Source organism: Tupaia chinensis, unplaced genomic scaffold (genome assembly GCF_000334495.1).
Source record: "Tupaia chinensis unplaced genomic scaffold, TupChi_1.0 Scaffold146740_1, whole genome shotgun sequence".
Lineage (NCBI taxonomy): Eukaryota > Metazoa > Chordata > Mammalia > Scandentia > Tupaiidae > Tupaia > Tupaia belangeri.
In genome coordinates, this window is record NW_006206595.1 from 1,584,175 (window position 1) to 1,604,860 (window position 20,686).

Here is a 20,686-nt window from a genome sequence, read left to right on the forward strand (position 1 = left end):
TGTTGTTTAATCCCCCTTGCCCCCCCCCCCCCAGGTTTTTAGCATAGAGCATGTGCACTCACCAGAGAGAGTGGGAAAGTGAGAAATTATCCCCCAGGGGGAAATGGTCATGTTGCAATCCCTTCTCCATTCCCCTCTTGGGGTTTTGGGCATGCATGCACATGTGCTCAGTGTTTTTCAAGCTGCCGGGCTCGGGACTTGAACCACTGAGTCAGCCATGTGGGATCCAGCACCTTAATCACCACACCACCTGCTGTCCCAGACATCACTTCTTTTAGGAAACCTTCCTTGCCCCAGCAGGACTGGGTTCAGGTGTTCCTATACTGTGTTTTCGTAAACATTCTGACACTTGTCATTGTGTGTCTCTGTCTGTTAGACTGTGACCTCCAGGAACAGTTACTGTGTCATCTTGCACATTACTGTAAGTCTGACACCTGCATAGTGCCCGGTGCATAGTTGCTAAATAATAAGGCCAGCCCCCACCTAGGCCCCAGTCCTAGTTCCAGCACTGAGCCCCGTCTTCCTTAGCCAGGACCTCTGGCCCTGGGCTCACCTGAAGTTTCTTTTGGGGTAGCTGCCGAGGCAGGATTCGGTAGGGCATCTTCAAGGCTTCATATACAGCTTCACACTGTAGGCTAAATGGCTGGTGCTCTCGCTGTGGGCAGGGAAAAGGGGTCAGGACAACCCTGCCTGGGACCCAGAGGACACAAGGTTCTTCACAGTCCGGCTCAGATTGACCTTTCCTATTTTTGACTCATTCTCTACTGAGTCTTTCTCTTGGTGTTTCTTATATGATGTAACAAAAGTGTAACTGAATAGTCATAACTAGATAATGCATAATTAGATGATCACATGTATAATACATTTTTATTTTTGAATAGGAATGTGGGTTAGCACCCAAGACAATGCTGGCCCATAATGTGTGCTCAAGAAATCACTGTTCTTTACTATTCATACATTTGCTTGCCTCTCCACTATGGGTTTGTCTTCCATCTCACTGTTTTCCTCTCATTCTTTGCATACTGGTTATCCTCAGCCCTCCTCCTCCTCTGAATGGGTCTGAAAAGGGAAGCTATTGCTCCCAGTGTGGCCACTAGGTGGCGCCAAGGACACACAGCTTGGTCTGGTGAAGGGCAAGGGAGGGGAATGCCTGAGTTTCCTTCACCAAAGGAGAGGAGGGTAGGCCAGGGGAAAAGAGAGGGTCAATTCAGGAAAGCCAAAAAGTCAGGGGGGTCAGGGCTGAGATAAGGCTTCCTCACCTGCAGGATGGTCTTGGCCCAGACTCGGAAATGCAGCTGTAGACTTCGGCTCTCTTGTCTGTGCAGTGGCCCAAGCTCACAGCGCAGCCTAAAACACTTAGCCTCTGGACATTTCTGGAAAGAAAGAAGAGGCTTGAACCCACGGCCCTACCTTTCCAGTGGCTCTGAGAACCCAACTCGGGCCCAGACCTCTTTCCCAGTACAACTTACCAGGATCTGAGGTCCCGAGGAGGCAGGGCTCCGGCCTGGGGCTTCCCGTCTTTGCAGGTGGTGCAAGGAACTGTCAGGATCCAGCTGTAAGAGGAGGGAGACTGTTTGCTTCCTCTTCCATGTTATTACAGATTCTTGGTCAGCCTGCACCTGGGTTCCAGAGCAGCTTCAACCTATGCTTTCATCTCTTTACTGATCCAGTCACTTGACCTCCTCCTAGGCGCAAGGCACTGAGCTCAGCATTGGAATAAATAAAACGCGGTTTTGGAGGCATATGTGAAGATACGTAAATCAGGGAGAGCTCAGCATTGGAATAAATAAAACGCGGTTTTGGAGGCATATGTGAAGATACGTAAGTCAGGGATTGTCCTTCTTCCTGCCTTAGGGCCTTTGCAGTGTCTGTTTCCTCTGTTTGGAATGTTCTTCCCCGAGTCTTCATAGATAGTTTCATTCTTGTCTTTCAGATCTCAGTTCAAACTCTTACTCTCCAAGGTTTTCTTTGATGACTCAACTCAGAGTCTCCAGGCTCCTCACATTAATACTGCACTTCTATCACTTTTTTAAAAATTGCCAGATGGCATGTGTACTCGCTAGAGAGATGAGAGAGAGGAGAAAGTACTCCCTAGTGGGGTGTGGTCATGTTGTAATCCCTTCTCCATTTCCCCATCTTGTTGGGATTGGGATGCTGGGCATGCATGCACACACGCCAGAGGAACTGGGATTCAAACCACAACCATGAGGGATCTCGCTCATCTAACTACTCGGCTACACGGCTGGCCTTATCACTTTTAAATATCTGTTAATTTTCCTCTTTTTAGTCTTTATTGTCTATCACCCTCCATTAGAATGTAATCTCTGTGAGCGTCAATTTTGTTTGGTGTGATATTTCCTGAATTTGGCAATGTTCAGTGCAGACACTCATTTAATTCCATGTTGTTAATGAGTAAATGAAGTATGAAAACTATAAAAAACAGACATCAGAAGGTCCTATAGCAAAGTGGTTAAGTGGTGTGCACTGGGAGCCAGATCACACATAAAATCTTTTTCCCTCCCAGAGATCTGCGGTGTCCATGGGCCTTCCGCCCTCCTCCCAGGCCCACAGTGACTTTGCCCGCCCCCTCAGCCTTGGTCCTCTGAACTGCTCCCACACCCATGCCAACGCCCAGGCCCCTCACCTTCAAGCCCTGTGGGTTGGGAGGATGACTGGTGGTGCAGTTGCTTAGTCCCATAACCCTGGTCACATAGAGGAACTGCTGATCTCCCAGAGCTTGGGGACAGCTGAGTTCCAGCACTCCTCGGCTAATGGAGCTGGGTCCCAGGTTGATGAGCTGAGGAGGAAAAAACACAGTTACAGGAGAACAAAAGGAATGCTTTGGCCCCATTGAGACCTTGGGTCATTGTGTCCCACTGTACCCTACTGTGAGGCTCCTAGCTCAGGCATGGTGGAGGCAATCAACGGGCAGGGGTGAAGTCTTCTCTAGCCAACAGTCTTGGGGCAGGCTCCAACCTTCCTTCCCAAACCGCTCAGTGTCTCTCTCCTCTGGCCTTTGCATACCTTTCGCCCCTCTTCCTCTCTTCTCAACCCCTCATGGCTCCCAGCCATCTGTCACTCCTACTAGCTCATCCTTTCTCATTCGTTCTGGCCCCACCCTTGCACTCCCCTTGCCTGGCCAGCCCGAGAACCCAACCCGCTTCACCTCCTATCCTTCCTCACCTCATAGACGTGGTGGACAGCAGGGCCCACGTCTGCCTCGTCCTGAGGCTGTTCTCGGGGATGCCAGTCGCTCACTGGGAATAGCACTGTCTCGGGCTTGGAGACACTAAGGAGGAACGTAGTTTGGAGGAGAGCGTTAGGGACCCCATGTGCATCCTTCCCTAGAAGTCTGTCCCCCTACCAGAATGGCCCCATGTTGCCTGAGCACTGACCCGTTAAGGGAGACCTGGGCCTGAGCCTCCACAGAGAGCCGGAAGGAAACCACGTCACTTTGCGAATTGTTCAGATTCTTGCTGTGGGATGGAAGTAAGGCTGAGGAGGTGCTGAAGCCCAGCCAGTAGGAACCCAGCCTGGCACCAGGCCCTGTCCGCTGCCCTGCCCGTCCTCCTCCTGCCCCCACTCAACCCCAGCCTGGCCCACCACTCCCTACCTGAGGATCTGGAAGTCAAACTGGATGGTTTTCCTAGTGTCCCTCAGATGAGGGACTGTGAACCGAAGGCCACCCCAGAGCTGCCGGGCAGGGAGGGAGAACAGGGATCTGTTAGACTGAATGTTTGCCCCACCTCAGTTCCACCCCTCTTACCTGTTGTACAGCTCTGCTCTGGATTGGCTGCCCCCAACCCCGCTCCAGTCCCTGCCTTCCATCCCAAACTTACACTGGCTCCTGCCTTCATGGGGTTGCCCAGGTCACACACCAGCAGGCGGCTCTGGTTCACAGCGAAGTAGTCACAGCTCAGGCTGGAGAAGTTCTGGAGGTGGGTGGGTACTCAGGTTTTGGTGTCCCCTCTGGAAGGGTGGCCCCCACATCCCAGCTGAGAGCCCCCTCTTACCCCGGGGTGTCTGACGAGTCCTGAGTACTCAGCCTCTGGAGGGGCCGTGACACGAAGCTCAGCCTCATAGGCACCACCCTCACCCACATTCTGGGCATGGAAAGTTAGGTTCAGGGAGTTCTTGTCACCCAGGTACACATGGTTCTGCTCCCTGGAGGGAGCACACAGGGTAAGAGACACTGGGGAATTAATTCTCAGACCAGGACGATGGGTCATAATGACAATGATAATACAGTAATAATAAACATGGCATTTACTGAGTTCCAACTCTATGGCAGGCACTAGGCTAGACACTTTATGTAGGTATTTCATTTGATCTTTAAAAAATCCAGAGAAATAAGTATTATTTCTACCAAACAGACAAAGAAGCTGAGGGGAAGGGAAGTTTAGTAATTTCCCAAGCCACACAGCTAGTATGTCCCCATTCTGCTTTTTCAGGTGCCAGGTATATCTAGAACTCCCTGGCTAAATGTCAGCCCCCCACTTACCCAAACACTTCCAGCTGTAGGTCAGGCACACAGATGTTGTCTTCTCCACAGTCCAGCAAGATCTGAGCCTGGGGAGCAGGGCAGCCATGAGAGGGGAGTTTAGATCCATACCAGGTTGTAGGCCTGCTTCCCAGGTCCCTGGGCCCTCAGGTGCCCAGGCCTCTGTCTTAATCCCTTCTTCCCACCCTGCCCTTACCTTGTCCTCTATCCGGCTCTTACTCTGGTAATGTAGGACTGGGCGGAGGCCATGGCTGTCCACAGGGGCTCCGGGGTCCAGGGAGAAGTTAAGGGCGATGTGAATAGGGGAGAGTTTGTCTCGGAATTCTGACTCATTCTGGGGCCAAGGAAGAGAGTTCACAGTCAGGGGACTCTGGGAATTTGGTGGTCCTGCTTCTGGGCCTCTCACATCTCCGTTCATTCCCCCAAGGCCCAAATTCTGATCATCTTCATTGCATCAGAGCCCCTGGTGGCCTGGGTCCCAGCTTCTCTGACAAAAGAGCTCTCTTCTTTTAGCTCCCCCAGAGTCCTAAACCCATCCCTGGAGTCTCCCAATGTCATTCTCTTTAGGAAGGGCTCTCAGTTCTATGTGGCCACCCTCACTGCAGTCTGCAGCTCCCTCATACCCTGAGGTAGATCTTCATCTCTCTGCAGAACTCCCGAGCCCCATTCTGGATGAGCAGAGTCTGGGTCCAGCTCGCCTGTCTGGAGGCCAGGAACAGGGCCCTCCGGATCCCACCTTTCTGCTTCTGCCAGTCCAGCTGGAGCTCCACTGTGAAGCCTGCAGGAGGAGATGTGTGAGGAAAACCTGCACCTCCCTCCTAATCCATTCAGAGAGAAGGGAGGTGCCCAGGTCCTCAGCCTCTCCACCCCATCCCAGGGCCCGACAGAGCCAGGCAGTCTCCCTCACCAATGAAATCAGGGACGTGTTTTCCAGAAGCATTGAGGCAGAAGCTAAGGTTGATGCTGGAGAAAGACCAAGAAAAAGCGGGTGAATTTTACTGGAACAGGCATCCTGTCCTCTATCTACCTCCCAGACAAACCCAGTCCAGGATGCCCCTCACTGTCCCCTTCCGAAAGCAGACTTGGCCCCTGCCCACTTCCAGGCACAGGCTGAGGTGTGTGTGCCAGGCTCAGCTCTGCCATCTCCATGGCCCCAGCTTACCAGGCCACAGGGCTCCCCTCCAAGCTGCAGCTGCGCTCCTCTGGGTTGAACATGGCAGGGAAGATGGTGAGGGAGGCACTGGCAGACACGATGGGGCGACCCCTGCCAAGGGTGGATGTGGGATAAAGAGAATTAAGACTCTTTTGTGACCTGGGCACGAGAACCTGATGCCCGAGCCCCAGGATGCCAGGGTACTCTGCATCAACTTTCTTAGCCTTGGCTCTATTGAGAAATTCCCAGGTTCCCACTCCCCCTAGGCTGCCCACGCCCTTGGAGTTCATACCTGTACACCACAGCCTTGTCCACACCAAAAGACCCCACAATCAGATCTGCAAGAAGTCAAGAAACCACCCTTACAGCAAGCCCCAAAGCAGGATCCTTTCTTCCTGAGCACGTCTAGTTTCATTGCTCAGGGAGGCTGTTGTGAGGGGACATTGCCATCTGGTGGCATTAGCCTGGAACTGCATGTAGGAGTTTAGGAAAGGTGTGAAGAGTGGGTAGAGGCCAGTGGCCCCTGAATTCCAAGGTTAAAGAGACCTCAGGCACAACTCACCAGGGTATCCGTTGCCGTCCAGGTCTCGGCCTCCTCGAAGGGCAGAACCAAAGAAGTCTGGGCCACGGCTAGCTGTCCACAGGGGTTGCAGGACCTGGGAAGGCTTAGGGCCTAGCCCCCCTGGGCCCCCAGGATATATAAATACAAGTCCCTGCTGTGTCTCCCCACCAAAGGGAGCCCCAATGGCCACATCTGCAAGACACAGAACACACGCCAGTCAGCAGGCCAGTAATCCAGTGGTCTAAATCTCTACCACCAGATCCCAGGACCCAGGGTCCTAATTTTTCCCCACCTGTCAATCCCTTTATTTTAATCTCTTCAAACCCCAAAACTTAGGTATTGGGATTAAAGTCTGAATTCCTCCCAGAAGTCACAGGGGTCTTGGGTACCTGTGCTGACAGTCACCCTCCCCCCAATCCTGTGCCTCAGGCCCCCGCCCATCCTCAGTTCCATGAGCCCATGGCGCTTACCATTGTAGCCATCTTGGTCCAGGTCCCCCAGGGGGCTCAAGGAGCTGCCAAATCGCCCAAACTCGTCCTGGCCAGTGAGGGTGAGGGTGGGGGTGGGCTCTATGCCGGCTGCGTGCTGCAGGTAGGTGTAGACCCTGCCCACCTCCTGAGGCCGCCCATCAGCTGTTCGCTCCATGAGCAGGGGGGCCCCCACCAGTAAGTCATCCAGCCTGGGGGAAAGGGCAAACCCAGGCATCCTGACACCCTGATCCACCCCAATCCTAGTGCCGAAGTCCCAGGTGTCCTCCAGCCCAGGTGCCTTCCCGCCCAAATCAGAACACTGAGGTCTCTGATCTTTAGCGCTCAGCTTTCTCCTTGTTTCTGAGCAGGAGCAAGAGGAATCTGGAGAAAAACTCTCGCATTTTTCTATCCCACCTGAACTCCTTCTAGAACTGGGAAAGGTACCGTGGTGTGCCCCGTCCCCCCACTCACCCGTCTCCATTGATGTCTGTGGCAGCCACTGCATAGCCAAAGTAGGAGGCCATCTGGGGAGGACAAAGAGGCAGCACTGGGTCAGAACTAGAGAGGGTCAATAAACAGGACCAACTAAGGCTATGAGTCAGTCTTCAGAGACCGCAGGGAGGCTGGGAAATTGTGCAGATATTATTGCGTCAGGGCCGGGGTGTGGCCAGCCGAAGGCCTAGCTGGGTGAGGGTGGGGGGCATCCTGACCTGTTCCCCTGAGAAGTTGTAGAGGGATCGGATGTCTGAGCCATTAAGGATGGTGACCTGTGAGGTGAAGAGAAAGGTCCATTGGTCCTGGGTTCCCTGCCCATGCCACGATGGAGCACACATGGGTACAGAACACCCAGGGGCAGGCCCTCCTTCGAGACACTAGTCCCTGACTTCCGCCTGAGCTCTGCCCTCACACTCCCATCTCTCTGCCGGTGGCTCCACCCCACGACAGCTTCATGATTCTCTCCGTACCACTTATCGGCTACGACAGATTCCATATCTATCTGCGGTCCATCCCTCCCCACTAGGATGTAAGATCAACGAGGGCTGGATTTTGGTTTTGGTTTTTGTTTTCTCCTCAGAGCAGAAAGCAGTGCTCAGTGAGTAGTGGCACTCAGTAATTATGTACACTGGGCCTCAAACCCAACATGTTCAAAACCCATGTCATCCCTCATCCTTTAGTGCCCCCAAACGCTCATTTCTCCTGTGTTCCCTCTTAGCAGTTAGCCCTAATGGGCTTCCTAGTCTCTTGAATCCTTGCTCTCTTCCCATTTTCACTTATTTTTTTAATGTTTAAAAAATTTTACTTGGGAACCAGCAGTTAGCGTAATGGCTCTGTCGCTGGACTCCCACGTAGTCGACCGTGGTTCGCGTCCTGGACCCGGTGGCTTCACACTCATGCCAGGCGCGTGTGCGTGCGTGCCCAAGATCCCGAGAGGAGAATGGAGGAGAAGGGATTGTGGCGTGACCATCCCCCCTGGGGGGTGATTTCTCGCTTTCTGTCTCTATGTCTCTCTGTCTGTCTGGCGAGCGCACGCGCCCTATAGCAAAAATCTCTCAAAAAAATTTTTTTTACTTATTGGCGCCGGCAGGTGGTGCAGTGGTTAATGGTGCTGGGCTCCCACATGGCCGACCGTAGTTTGAGTCCCGGACCTGGTGGCTTGCTTTCTCACTTTCTCTCTCTCTGTTCTTCTCTGGTCGATTAAAGTAAATAAATAAATAAGGTTAAATAAAATAATTCTTTAAAAATAACTTATTTATTTTAATTTGACCAGAGAGGGACAGAGAGAGAAAGTGAAAGCAAAAGCAAGCTACCAAGTCTGAGATTTGAACCATGACTGGTCATGTGGGAACCCAGCACTCTTAACCACCATGCCAACTGCAGGCTGCCCTCACTCTCACTTCGGTGACTCCCGGGAATGATGGACAGCTTCCTTGCCAGTCTCCTTGTCTCAGTGTCCTTCTTTCCTCAATTCACCTTCCCCTCCCTCCATAGCTAGACTGACTGGTTTCCCAAGAGTGAATCCAGGGTGGCCACCCTGGCTTGGACCTCCACAGTGATTTCCTGCAGCTACTGCCCAGTGTTTCAACTCTTGGCTGGTCCTCCCAGGCTCCGTAGCATCTGGCCCTAACCTATCTGCTTCTGCTCAAACTTTCCTTATTTTCCTCATCCTAAGTTAACCCATGAGGATGGTAAACTGACCTCATTTCTTCCCCTTTTCTTCTATCCTTATGTTCCCATTGGGATGTCCTCTCACTTCATTGCCACTGATCCTTCATGGACCCTTCTCTGATCCATGCCTCCCTAGAAAGGAGGTTATTCCTTCCCCTAGACCGCCACACTGCCTTATCCACTTTCCTGAGAAAGAATCCTGACTTGGAATAAGGTACACCCAATTTTTTTCTTTTTTTTGAGATATTTTTGCTAGGGCACATGCACTTGCTGGAAAGACAGAGAGACAGCGAGACAGAAAGTGAGAAATCACTCCCCAGAGGCGATGGTCATGCTGCAATCCCTTCTCCTCCATTCTCCTTTCAGGATTTTGGGCACGCATGCACACACGCCTGGTGTGAGTTTTAAGCTGCTGGATCTGGGACTCGAACCACGATTGATTATGTGGGAGTCCAGCAATGTAACCATTATACCATCTGTTCGCTCCAAGGTGGACTCTATTTTAAATCTCAGTCCAGGGCCAGGCAGTGGTGCAGTGATAATGCAACTGGACCCATATGTGAAAGGTCCTAGGTTAAGCTAAGGTTTTAGGACCTCTCTGAGCATGACAGATGTGTGCACCACGCTTGCCTACGATCTGAGACTGGGAGTGGATTATGATGTGGGGAACCTGTTAGAAGTATCTGTCTTACTTCCTTCTCTCATGGAAGTAATAAACTAAAACAAAAAATCCCTTTAAATCTCTATTCAATCACTTACTTTTTTTTTTTTTTTAATTTGCTATAGAGCATGTGTACTCACTAGAGAGATAGAGACAGAAAGAGAGAGAGAGAGAGAGAGATAAAGTAGGAAACCACCCCCCAGTGAGGATGTCCATGCCACAATCCCTTTTTCTCCATTTGTCCTCTCAGGATTTTGGACATGTGTGCACAAGTTCCCAGGGTGTTTTCCAAGCCACTGTGTCTGGGAATCGAACCTCACTGTCAGCCATCTGAGATCCATCAGTCTAAACCACTAGCCCACAAGCTGGCCCACTAACTGGGTGACTTAAGGAGTTGTTCTCTGAGCACTTCAATTTTCTCTTGTGTGAATGTGAATGGTAACATCTACCCCACAGGCTTGTGAAGAATGGAAATCACAACTGGATAGTGCCTGACACACTGGGGGCGCTCCTGAGTGGTGGCTTTACCTTAGAGTACAATTGTATGTGTGTCTTATCTGACATACTTGATTAAAAGCACCTTATGAGATGGAGTACGATGTCTTATTCATCTGATTTCTTACCGTGCTTTAATAAGTGTTGTTAATTGAATGGGCTCCTATGGCACTCATCTGTTTCCTTTTGAAAGCACTTGTCACGGTCTAATAATAACAGTTACCAGTTGTACATTTCCCTAAGTACTTCCACATGCATTATCTCACTTCATCCCTGGAAGAGCCTCATGAGGTCAGAACTATTATTACCCCATTATACAGAGAGGAATGAAGCTCAGAGTGTAGCAGAAGCAGGGTATGAATAAAGAACAGAACGATTCATTCAGAGTAAAGGCCATAACTTGAACCCAGGTCTGACTGAGAGTGTACATGCCGATTAGCCAGGGGAGGAGAGGGAGGGCTAGGCTGCATCTTACGTAGCCATAGGTGAGGTTCCCTTTGGGCACACCAGCAACGAAGTCTGTGGAGAGAAGACAAAGTTGTGCGCTAAGGGGGCTGGGCCTGGGCCCCCAGGTCCCCGGCCTCCATCCACCCCTCTCGGCCCCAGCCTGAAAAAACACTCACCTTCTGTGTTATCACCACTGAATTCACCCACAGCCACAGAATATCCTGGGAGACAGGATGGGTAGATGTTAGTGTTCCTCCTGTGGCGACACCCCTGCCCTAGCCCAGTTCCCAGTCTTTTCCTCCAGTCTACTTGGCCTTCATAGTCAGCCTGCTCATGGCAAGTAGGGCAAAGCAGCTGAGGATGCCCAGGCAGAAGAAGGAAGGCCAAGGGGAGTGGGAGACAGCATCTGAGATGCCCCCTACCACTCGCTCCCTTCTGGCTTGCTCACCCAGGTAGCTGTCATCGTAGATGGAACTGGCCTGGCGGGTCTGCAGCTGCCCCTGCACCAGGTTGATCAGGTATTCAGGGTAATAGGATTCTGCAATCTGCTCCTGAGTGGCAGACAGGATCTGGCCTGGGGAAGGGGACGAGGAGGGGATGGGTGGAAGGGGAGGTGGCAGAGGGAGCTCTGGGGGGCTGACTGGGCAGGATTTCAGAAGTCTGGCTCAATGAAGGGACACATATGGAGCGTGGAAGGCCAGGACATATAAGTCTCCAGAAAGGAAGAGAAGGGTTGGGAGTAGGGCAAGGAGGCAGAAGAGGGAAGGATCGGTGGTTCCAGGTTGGGAGTACGGATGGGAGACTGAGTGCCCAGGAAATAAAGGGTGGTAGAGGAAGGGCTTACCTTGCCAGAAATAGCTCCCTGGTCCACCTAGGACCACACGGCCAGTCTGTGGGTGGAAGGAAGTGAGTCCAGTCTCTGGTCCTGATCCCCTTGGGTCCACCCCCCAGTCCTTTCTCCCCAGAGCACTCTCTCACCTTGGTGAACTCAGCACTGAAGCCCCCTTGGCAGTAACCCTGTCCTGCTGCCCAGCTGAAATCTGTGAGGGTAGAAGATGGTGAGAAGGGGCCCTGCAGAGGGGTCGCACAGGAAAGAAGCGAGAGCATGGGCAAGGAGGTGGGAGAGGGAACCAGAGGAAGGCCTCCTTGGGCCAGGCAGCGAGCACAACGGCTAACGGCACATGGGGGCTGTGGCGAGTCAGCCCTGAGCATGTGAGACGCTCACAGGAGAAGGCAGACATGGGCGCACGCCCCTTTCGCCCCTACCTGAGCGGCAAGGTGCGTATTCCAGAATTCGGGTGAAGTTGCCAGTGGAGAGGTAGCAGGTCCCCACGGGGTCGCTCAGTGGCTCTTTCTCTGTGCGCCAGCTGTACAGTGGAGCGCATGCCTGGGAGGACGGGGCTTCCACTTTAGTTCAGTAAGGCCCCTCCTCCTTCCCGTCAGGCCTGCCCTCCCCCAGCACTACCCACTCCCTAGGTGCCACACCACTGCGCCTGCTAACCCCTCACCAAGATGGAGGAGCCATGGGCTCGAACTGTTGCCCCAAACCACTGCAAGGACTTGTACTCCACAGGCTCCTCTGCTTCAGGACTGGACAATGAGGACTCCAGGATCCGAGAGCCTGGGGGAGGGAGATCAGGGTGGCATGCTGGGCCACGGGCAGTTGAGCTCTAGAGGGTCCCTATCCTCAGCCTGGGAATTCTCAGCCTGTCCAAACTCTGAACCCCCATAACTCATGGGAGAGAGGAACGTGGAAGGATCTTAAGTCTGCTCTGTGTAGCCCAACCCACCCCTCCCTTATGCACACACAGACCTTGGGGTTTCTTAAGTTGCCTCCCTGGTTTCCCCTGCTTCCTCACCTGGCTGGGATAGGGAGGCTTCCCTTGGTAAGAAAAGAGCCTGTTTCCCAAGAGGATAATCCTCTGCGTGCAGGTGTTTTTTTGTTTTAAGTTTCTTTCTTCTATGAGTTAGAGAGAGAGAGACAGCATCTCCAATAGCGTCTCTATGCCACAATTCAAACCCAGCTTCAGCTAGCCCCAGGTCATGGGCATGCACACACTCGGTATGTTAAGGGGCAGTCTCTGGATGTGAACCCAGAACCCTCCCATGTGGCCAGCGTTGCAGAGCATTGTGCTACAGCTTTGGCACCATCCGGCTTTCTGGTTGCACTTCTTTGTGCCTGGGTGTGTCTCTAATAGCATCTTATTCCATCTTCTTTCTTTTTTTTCTTTTTTTCTTTATTAATTTGACCAGAGAGAGACAGAGCAATAGAGAGAGAGAAAGTGAGAAAGCAAGCTGCCAGGTCTAGGACTTGAACCATGGTTGGCCATGTTGGAGTCCAGTGCCCTTAACCACCACACCACTTGCTGTTCCCTCCATCTTCTTTCTTGCTCTCTCTTTCTCTTTCCAGTCCAATCTCTGCTGTCTATATGACAGCCTTTCTTATTCCTGATTCTCATCTGTATTTTAGGTGTTTTAAAATCAGTCTGAGGACCAGCAGAGGGTGTAATGGTTACATCGCTGGACTCCCATGTAGTCGACCACGGTTCAAGTCCTAGACCCAGCAACTTAAAACTCACGCCAGGTGCGTGTGCATGTGTGCCCAAGGTCCTGAGAGGAGAATGTCAGAGAAGGGATGGTGACATGGCCATCCCCTGGGGATGATTTCTAGTTTTCTGTTTCTCTGTCTCTCTTTGTCTCTGGTGAGCACACACTCACTGTAGCAAAAATGTCTCTAAAAAAAAATCAGTCTGTGATTCTTCTTTTTTTAAAAAAGAATTATTTATTTAAGTTTATTTATTGTTATTCTTATCACTATTATTATTATTTTTAATTTGACTAGAGAGAGACAGAGGGAGAAAGGGAGGGAAAGTGAGAAAACAAGACACCAGGTCCGGGACTCAAACTGTAGTCAGCCCATATGGGAGTCCAGCACCTTAACCACCATGCCATCTGCTGGCCCTAGCCTGGGATTCTCATTCCCCTCTCACTGACCTTTTACATGTTCCTCTTTTTGTCCCCTCACCCCAATCTTCATCTCTAGAGACAGACTGCCCAAGTTCATATCCTTGCTTTACTGTTTACTGTGTGACCTTGGACAAATGACTTAATCTGTCTCCTTGCTTATGATATGGGCCTCATACAACACGCTGTTGTTGAAAGGATTAAGCGAGCTAACATATGCAAAGCACTCACAATTTGGCTGGCACAGGGCAAGTGCTCTTTAAGTTTTAGCTCTTAGTCTCCCTCCCTCGCCCATCCTTGTCTGAGTCTACTCCTCCAACCCTTGAGCTCCCCCAGGGCAGCGGCTTAATCATCTTTCAAGCCTTGCAGCACCAGCACAGTGCCTGGCATGCACCATCGCTCTGTCAGTGCTCAGTTTAAGGAACTGCACAGTCCGTGCAACTCTCCTTGTCTTTGTCTGTGTTATGGCCCAGGCCTCCCTGAGTTGTGGGTGATTCAGGGGAAATGAGAGCCACATGTTTCTGAATCATGCCCGCCCTCCTTGGGCTGAGCTGGGTTGGGCTGGGCTGGGAATAGGGAACGAGTGCCATGGGGAGCCACTTCACGGAGCTGGAGCTAGAGCTGGCTCTGGGAGGGCACAGGGCCAGGGTATTGGGCAGGCTCCACCCCGCCCCAGGCCCCGCCCCCAAGCTGCTGCTGGCCAAGCCTCCAGTCCCTGGGGGGGCATCAGCCTACCTTTGCTGTCAAATTCAATGGGGGTGCACTGTGTGGGGCTGGCACCCCAGGGACAGAGGTAGACAGCGCCACCCTGCAGCACTCCTGGCTGACTGGTGTTGGCTTTGGGAGCTCCCACCAGCACACTGACCCTGCGGAGGGAAAAGGAGAGACAAATCAGGTGCCTTCTGGTTCTTCAGTTCCTGGAGGCAGAAAAGACCCAGGCCTCTGGGCCAGGGTTGACTGGGGGTGGGGTAGATGCCCCCTGGGTTGTATTTATATCTTAGAAGATGCCACAGATGCCAGAGGCACAGGCTGGAGTCAGGCGGTCCCCATGTGCCGCTGTCACTAATACAACCCCTCCTCTCCTCCCACCTCCCTCTCTGCTCTCCTCTTACCTTCCCCTGTTCAAGAGAGAAAGAACCAGAGTCAATTCCTGGAAGGGGTAGGGGGGCTGGAGAGCCTGCACCCCAGCTTCTCCATCTCCCCTGTGTACCTGCCAAGACCAGATGTGCAGCCTCTGGGACCCCAGGGTCTGCTGTAGCCTTAGGGTCCTCTCACCCAGTCAGTCAACTCTGGTCCCAAACCAGATCCCTTCCCTGGGCCAAGACTCAGGCATCCAGCTGCCCGGCTGCTCAGCCTTGGGACGTGGAGGAGGAAAATCTGAGTCTTGGAAATCAGGGAGTAGAAGTGGTAGAGGAGCTGGACGGTGAAACTAGATTGTTCCTGGGGTCTGGGCCTGCCCTGGCCCGGTGGCCCTGATGTGGACCCCCCCTCACCTGGGTCTGGGGTCTGTCTCAGCCCTTGGACCCCCTCCCCACAGTGCCCTACCTAGGAGACCCAATCCACATCTTGCTATACTGGGGTCCTAGTTCTAGACACACAGCCTCAGGTCCCCAAGACAAGAAGTTTGTTTCTGACAGGTTCCTCTGTGACGGGGTGGCCATGGCCAAGGTCCTGGGCAATCCTCCTGCCTTCAGCTCTGCCTCCCGCCCCTGGGTCCCTGGTCTGTCCCAAGGCCTCCGCACAGCCCTCAGCTCTCTTGGCTTTCTCCTCCAGGCTCTCCTGGAGGCAGCCTGGGCTACTCAAGGGGGCCCCTGGGCCACCAGCTTTGGTCTTTGTTTTCTTCCTGGGTCCACATCTGGCATGGCTTCTTGATCTCTCTGTGCCTCGGCCACAGTGACTGCTTGCTATCTTGGTTTCGTTTTTGGGCCCCTTTTTTCTCTTTTAATCTCTAATCTTAGGTCTTTCTACCGGTTTCTGTCTCCTTTCAGCTTTCACTGGTCCCAATATCCATCCCTTTCCTGATACTTCTGCAGCCTTTCTCACCAGGAAAGAGGGATCAGTCAGGAAAGCTAGGGGTGTCTTCTAAGAGCACCAGGTCTATTAAGTGAGGGAAGGGTGAGGTCTAGGAGGAACAGGGGATGGGGACACCAGAGACAGCAGGTCCAAGGAGACTGAAGTGGAGAGTGAGGAGGCGGCTATGAGGGCTAGAAGATGATAACTGAGACAGAAGGCAGGGTCCAAAGGAATAGGAGGTGGGGAGGCAGGCGAGGGAGAATTCCTGAAGTCATGGGGGGTGGGAAGGGGTGGTGCCAGCCTCTGTTACCCTGGGGACAGGAAATGTTTACTGCCTGTGACTTCCTGTCTGTTTCCAACCTCGCACTTCTCCGTTTGTCTCCCACCGGCTGGGCCCCACCCCTCTCAGTCAGGCATTACAGCTGAGGACAGGGGCTGGCCACTGCAAAGGCACAGTGACCTGGTCAGCTGCCAAGTCCAGTAGGTGGGGGGCTGCACTGCCAAGGCTGGGTGAGGAGAGAGGGGTGTACCCCTCCCTTAGCAAGGGCAGCCCCCAGGGAACTGGGCTCAGCAGCCCAGCTCTAGAGAGCAGAAAGGGCCAGCAACCTGAACCAGCGCAGCATAGCCACGGTACAGGAAGCGGTGAAAGGAGTGATGCGCCGCGAGCCAGGACTCGGTACAGGAAGCGGTGAAAGGAGTGATGCGCCGCGAGCCAGGACTCGTGGTTCAGCATGAATTCAGTGGGACGGGGGCAGGATCCTTTTCCTCTTTCTCCAGAAGAGGTTATCTCAAAGTCTTCTGGTCAAGAGACTGAGACCAAGATCAGTCTGACCAGATATGAGACCAAGAGACCCTCTTCTCACTCCCAATTTCTCCAGCACCCCATCTTCTTAGGTAGGAGCTGAGCCTGGGACTCCTGAGTGGCCTGAGGAAGATGCTTAGAGTCTAACAGGTTAGGAGGAGAAAGTGAGGCCTACAAAGCTTGTAAAGCCCACGAGCCTACGGGCTAGGGGCATATTCATTCCGGCTCTGTGAGGGTTCAGTATGCCTGGCGTGTGGTCAAGGGACAGACTCAGACCTGCTCCCCACTCTCTGTGGTATATACCTGATGATCAGGTGGCCCTTTCATCCCAGGAACCCCAAGTCAATCCAATAAATACTGTCCCCCTCCCAGTGCCACGTGCTTGGTGCTGGGAATGGCAATATAAACTAGCTGGTCCTTATTCTCCTTCTCCAAGTTCCTGTTTCCTAAACTCGCAGCAGTTGGGCCTGCTTAGGGGTTTGAGAAGGTAACAATGCAAGGTCCTTGGGCTACTTTCAATATTTCAGAAAGCCTAACGGAAATCGTGCATTTACCTGATAAGGCAGCCCAGGCTAATTAAAACCTCAAGTGTATATGCTTTTGGCTGGAATTACATCAACTCACATGGGGAACCTGGTTATCTCATGCTGTTCAGAAGCTCTGATTGGCAGCTATAGATGTGTGGGTTAATAAAACATGAGAAAAGGAATTAATTATTTCTAACTAAATGCAGTTTGGCAGATACACTCTTCCAAAATTGAGTTCAAGGGAAGAAATAATTGCCATAATTTATTTTGAAGCCTCAGAATCCTGAAATTCTAGAATTGGTCCTTGGAGACTCAGGCAAGCACAGCTAGAATGCACCATGGAGGGCGCCCATCTGTTTTAGGACTTTGTAGGTGCCTTGGGGTTGCCATATAGAGTAAAGGGGGGCTAGCTTGACCCTGGCACTCCTTGAGAATAAGTTTAAAAACTGTGGACCCAGTTCAAATGTCCTCATTTTACGGATGGGAAAATTAAGTCAGTCCCAGAGAAGTCAAATAATATGTCCAATGTTATCCAGAATCCATCCCAGCATAAGCACTAGAAGCCAAGAATCCTGATCCATAGGCCAGTGTTCTGGTCTACCCCATTGCCAATATATCCCTTCCTCTCCTCTCCATTATCTCCCCAGCTAAGCTGCTGATTAACTAAGTCCCTGTTCAATACTCAGTTACTGTTTGACTCCATTGGCCTGACAAGGTTGGGGGCGGACAGCAACAAGTGGACTAAGGCCCAGCTCCTGCAGGTCCCACAGCAGCACTGCTAGGCTGGAGGAGATATCTGGTTCTAGGAACCCCAGTGCCTTCACAAAAGCTATGCCTGGTTGACTGGGGAGGGAGAGCTGCTTCCACTGTGGCAGTCCCAGAAAGGAATAAGGAGCTGAGCTAAGACTGGTCCATCTTTAAAGCTTTCAACTGAACCAAGTCTCTATCCCTCTTCAAGTCTTGGATTCTCCATCCATAACAGGATAGGTTGCCCTTGAATGGCCCCTAAACTAACTTCTAGCTCTAAATTACTATGACTCTGAAGCCTCAGTTTTTACATATCTAAAAAGGGGCAATAATGCTTCTGCTTCACACAAGAATTTTGGTTATAATTCAATGAAAAAAAATCAGTAAGAAAGTGCTAAATGAATGTGAGGGACTGCTTTCACTACAAAAGCAAGTACTGAAGCAAGTAAGGAATGGGGAGAAACTTTAAGAACTAAGCGGTGGCCAGGGAGGAGAGAACCAGAAAATAAGTACCCCACAAGAATTATGCCTGCCATGTGCTGAGCACCTCTGCGGACCAGGTGCCTTTTATACAGCCAGTGTGTTGCTAAACAACGGGGACAGGTTCTGAGAAAGACGCTTGAACATCAAAGAGTGTACTCACACAAACTTAGCTGGTATAGCTGACTACATGCCTGGGATACGTGGCATAATTTTACGGTACCACCGTCATACATGCAGCCTGCTGTTGACCAAAAATTATCATGAGGTGCATGACCGTCTTGTCTCACATAGCCCTTAAAACAGCACCGTAAGTCTGGTACCTGATTTCCATGGGAAGGCCAGGATCTAAGAGCTCAAATACCTTGCCCCAGGTCACAGAGAGAACTAGTAAGTGGTGGGAACTCATACCCGGTTAGCGCGGCCTGACTTTGCCCTTTCCTGCCATGCAGCCTCTGGGGCTCACCCTGCTCTTTGATGCTGTCTGGGTGCTCTCCCTGAGAAGAGATGCAGGAGAGACCAAGAACACTGAGGTCCATGCCCTCTGGCCCGAGTGAGGGGCTGTGTTCATTGTCTGTGGGGAAAGTGGAGTGGAAGGACCGGCTGTGGTGCGGGGAAGGTCATTGGAAGGTGGACTGTTCTGAGTTGACTCTAAGAGGGTATTGTAAAGAGAAAACGAAGGGGGGGGAGTGCAAACTGGACACCTGGGTTCTCTTGGGAGAGGAGATGAGCAGAGGGGGAGCGTGAAGGGAGGAGAAAGTTGGGTCTTGTTTTAGAAGAGGGCTTTAGGGACTGTCAGATCAGGCCAACGGCCAGACAGACACCTAGGGGACCAGGAGTGTGAAAGTCCAGATATTTTCAAGGAGTGTTTTAAAAGGGAAATGACACTCTTGTGTAGGTGGGTGTGGGAATAAGGGGGAGCCTAACCTCCAGACAACTGGGTACCTTGATCTCTTCCCTCCCCCTCTTCCCTTCTCCATTATGGTTGTGGTAAGAAGTGTGAGGGGACCTGGGGGAGGCCAGACCTGGCAGAGGCTCTTGGCCAGGGTGATGCAATGGGATTTGGGCAAGAAGCCAGGGGGATGGGGTGGGGTTGGGTGGGGGCCTTGGCAAGCCCAGAACCAACAGCTGGGTCTAACTATCTTTTTTTCTCCATCCCCAGGTCCTTCAGACAAAAATATGCCCCCCCCAACTTAATTATCTAGATTAAAAATCCATTTTCTCCAAAAATTAAAGAAAATAAGTAGAAACCAGTCAACGATATCCCATGTAAAAACAGGTCACCTCTGACAGCGGTCCCATCAAACCCTGGGATACTAGGGGGCGGGTGGTGAGCAGTGGAAGCCCTGAGCTCAGAGGCTAGGAGGAAGACTATTACTCCAGCCATTGTGGAGGATCAGGAATCTGGCATCTGGGGGTCCCTTGTCCCTGGCACAGCTGGATGCCTCACCTTCCTCTCTTATTTCCCAACCCCCTCCACGCTCAGATGCCCTCTTCTAATGTTGCCTCCTCTCTAACTCCGGTTTCCCCAAGCCTGTGAGCACCCCCTATTCCAGGCATTCAGGGTGTTGGTCTGCCTGTCACCCTGCTGGGTTTGGAATAAGGATCCTCCTTTGAGCCTTTCAGAGGTCTTAGTTCTGACGCTCTTGGGCCCAGCGAGGCAGCGTCTCCCCAGCTTCCGACCCCAGCCTCACAAGTCCCCGGTCTCAGCCCAGCGCCAGTCGACAAGCTACAGGAAATCAGCTTTTCTCTTCCTCCCGAGAGCTGGAGGAAGAGGGAAACCGCCCACCCCCCTTCCAGCGCGCGCACACACCCCTCCCGACACATCCCAGCAGCCGCCCTTGGCTGAACCCGCCCCCAGCCCCAGCGCCCCCAGTGCCAGGGTCCCGGGACTCTCCCCAGGTTCTCGGCTCCCCTGGCTTGAGCAGAGGTGGGGGGGGGAGAGCGGAGTAGGAGACCGAGCAGAGAGCGAGGGAGCCGCAGTCCCCCTCTCGGGTCGTTCCCCAGTCTGCGTTGAGGGGGGAGGGGAAGATGAGACTGGTCCCCCATTTAACCTTCTGACCCCCTCAGTCTCTGACTCCCCTCTTACTACACAAAGCTCATTCTACTTCGACCCGTTCTCTGCACAATGGTCCCCGCGGGTCCCGAGGTCCTTCAGTGCCCCCAAAGCCCTTCCCGGCCTCCGCGCCCTCTCGGCCCCATGCGCCCCAGGTCCGGCAGCCCGCAGGTCTCGGCCGGAGACCCTCTGCTCCCGGTTCACGCGCTCTCCGCTCCCTTGGCCCCGAAACCCCTGCTCGGACGGCTTCAGCTTCCAGCTTCGTGTCCTCTCTCCACCCAGCACATGTCTCCCCACTGATCTCGCTCCAACTCAGGCTCCCCTCTCTACTCCAGCGCGGGCCCCAGACTCCAGCGTGGGCCCCCAACTGCAGTCCTAGTCCTTCCAAACTCCGCCCTCCAACTCCAGCCCTGGTCCCCTCCAGACCCCAGCCTCTCCCCTGGCCTCCAGGCGTCTCCCCACCCCCACCCCGCCACCAACCCTCCTCACTCACCCGTCTGTTCCCGGCCGGTAAAACTCCACTGAGAAGCCGAAGAAGGAGCCCGGGGTCCCCGAAAGCACTGCTGGGGCCTCCGCGTCTAAGTTGAAGCCCCCGACCCTGGGTGGCGGCGGCAGCAGCAGGCGGAGCAGCGGCAGCCGGGG

The 20,686-nt window shown here is 52.9% G+C and overlaps 1 protein-coding gene across 1 annotated transcript in view; it reads right to left on the reverse strand.

Moving 5' to 3' along the window:
• ITGA5 (integrin subunit alpha 5) overlaps positions 1-20,665 on the reverse strand; it is a gene marked incomplete at its 5' end in the record, with an annotated part of 23,674 nt that extends 3,009 nt beyond the window's left edge. Inside the window, 28 exon segments of the mRNA XM_006169129.3 lie at positions 554-655; positions 1,260-1,373; positions 1,470-1,553; positions 2,645-2,797; positions 3,184-3,289; positions 3,396-3,476; positions 3,614-3,693; positions 3,840-3,932; positions 4,014-4,164; positions 4,502-4,569; positions 4,698-4,835; positions 5,125-5,279; positions 5,409-5,464; positions 5,664-5,765; positions 5,947-5,992; positions 6,217-6,408; positions 6,687-6,895; positions 7,158-7,210; positions 7,397-7,453; positions 10,484-10,527; positions 10,632-10,676; positions 10,904-11,029; positions 11,300-11,345; positions 11,434-11,495; positions 11,722-11,842; positions 11,964-12,076; positions 14,155-14,285; positions 20,538-20,665. Coding sequence (XP_006169191.2) covers positions 554-655; positions 1,260-1,373; positions 1,470-1,553; positions 2,645-2,797; positions 3,184-3,289; positions 3,396-3,476; positions 3,614-3,693; positions 3,840-3,932; positions 4,014-4,164; positions 4,502-4,569; positions 4,698-4,835; positions 5,125-5,279; positions 5,409-5,464; positions 5,664-5,765; positions 5,947-5,992; positions 6,217-6,408; positions 6,687-6,895; positions 7,158-7,210; positions 7,397-7,453; positions 10,484-10,527; positions 10,632-10,676; positions 10,904-11,029; positions 11,300-11,345; positions 11,434-11,495; positions 11,722-11,842; positions 11,964-12,076; positions 14,155-14,285; positions 20,538-20,665 — 2,856 coding nt within the window.
• Positions 20,666-20,686: the final 21 nt, after the last annotated feature.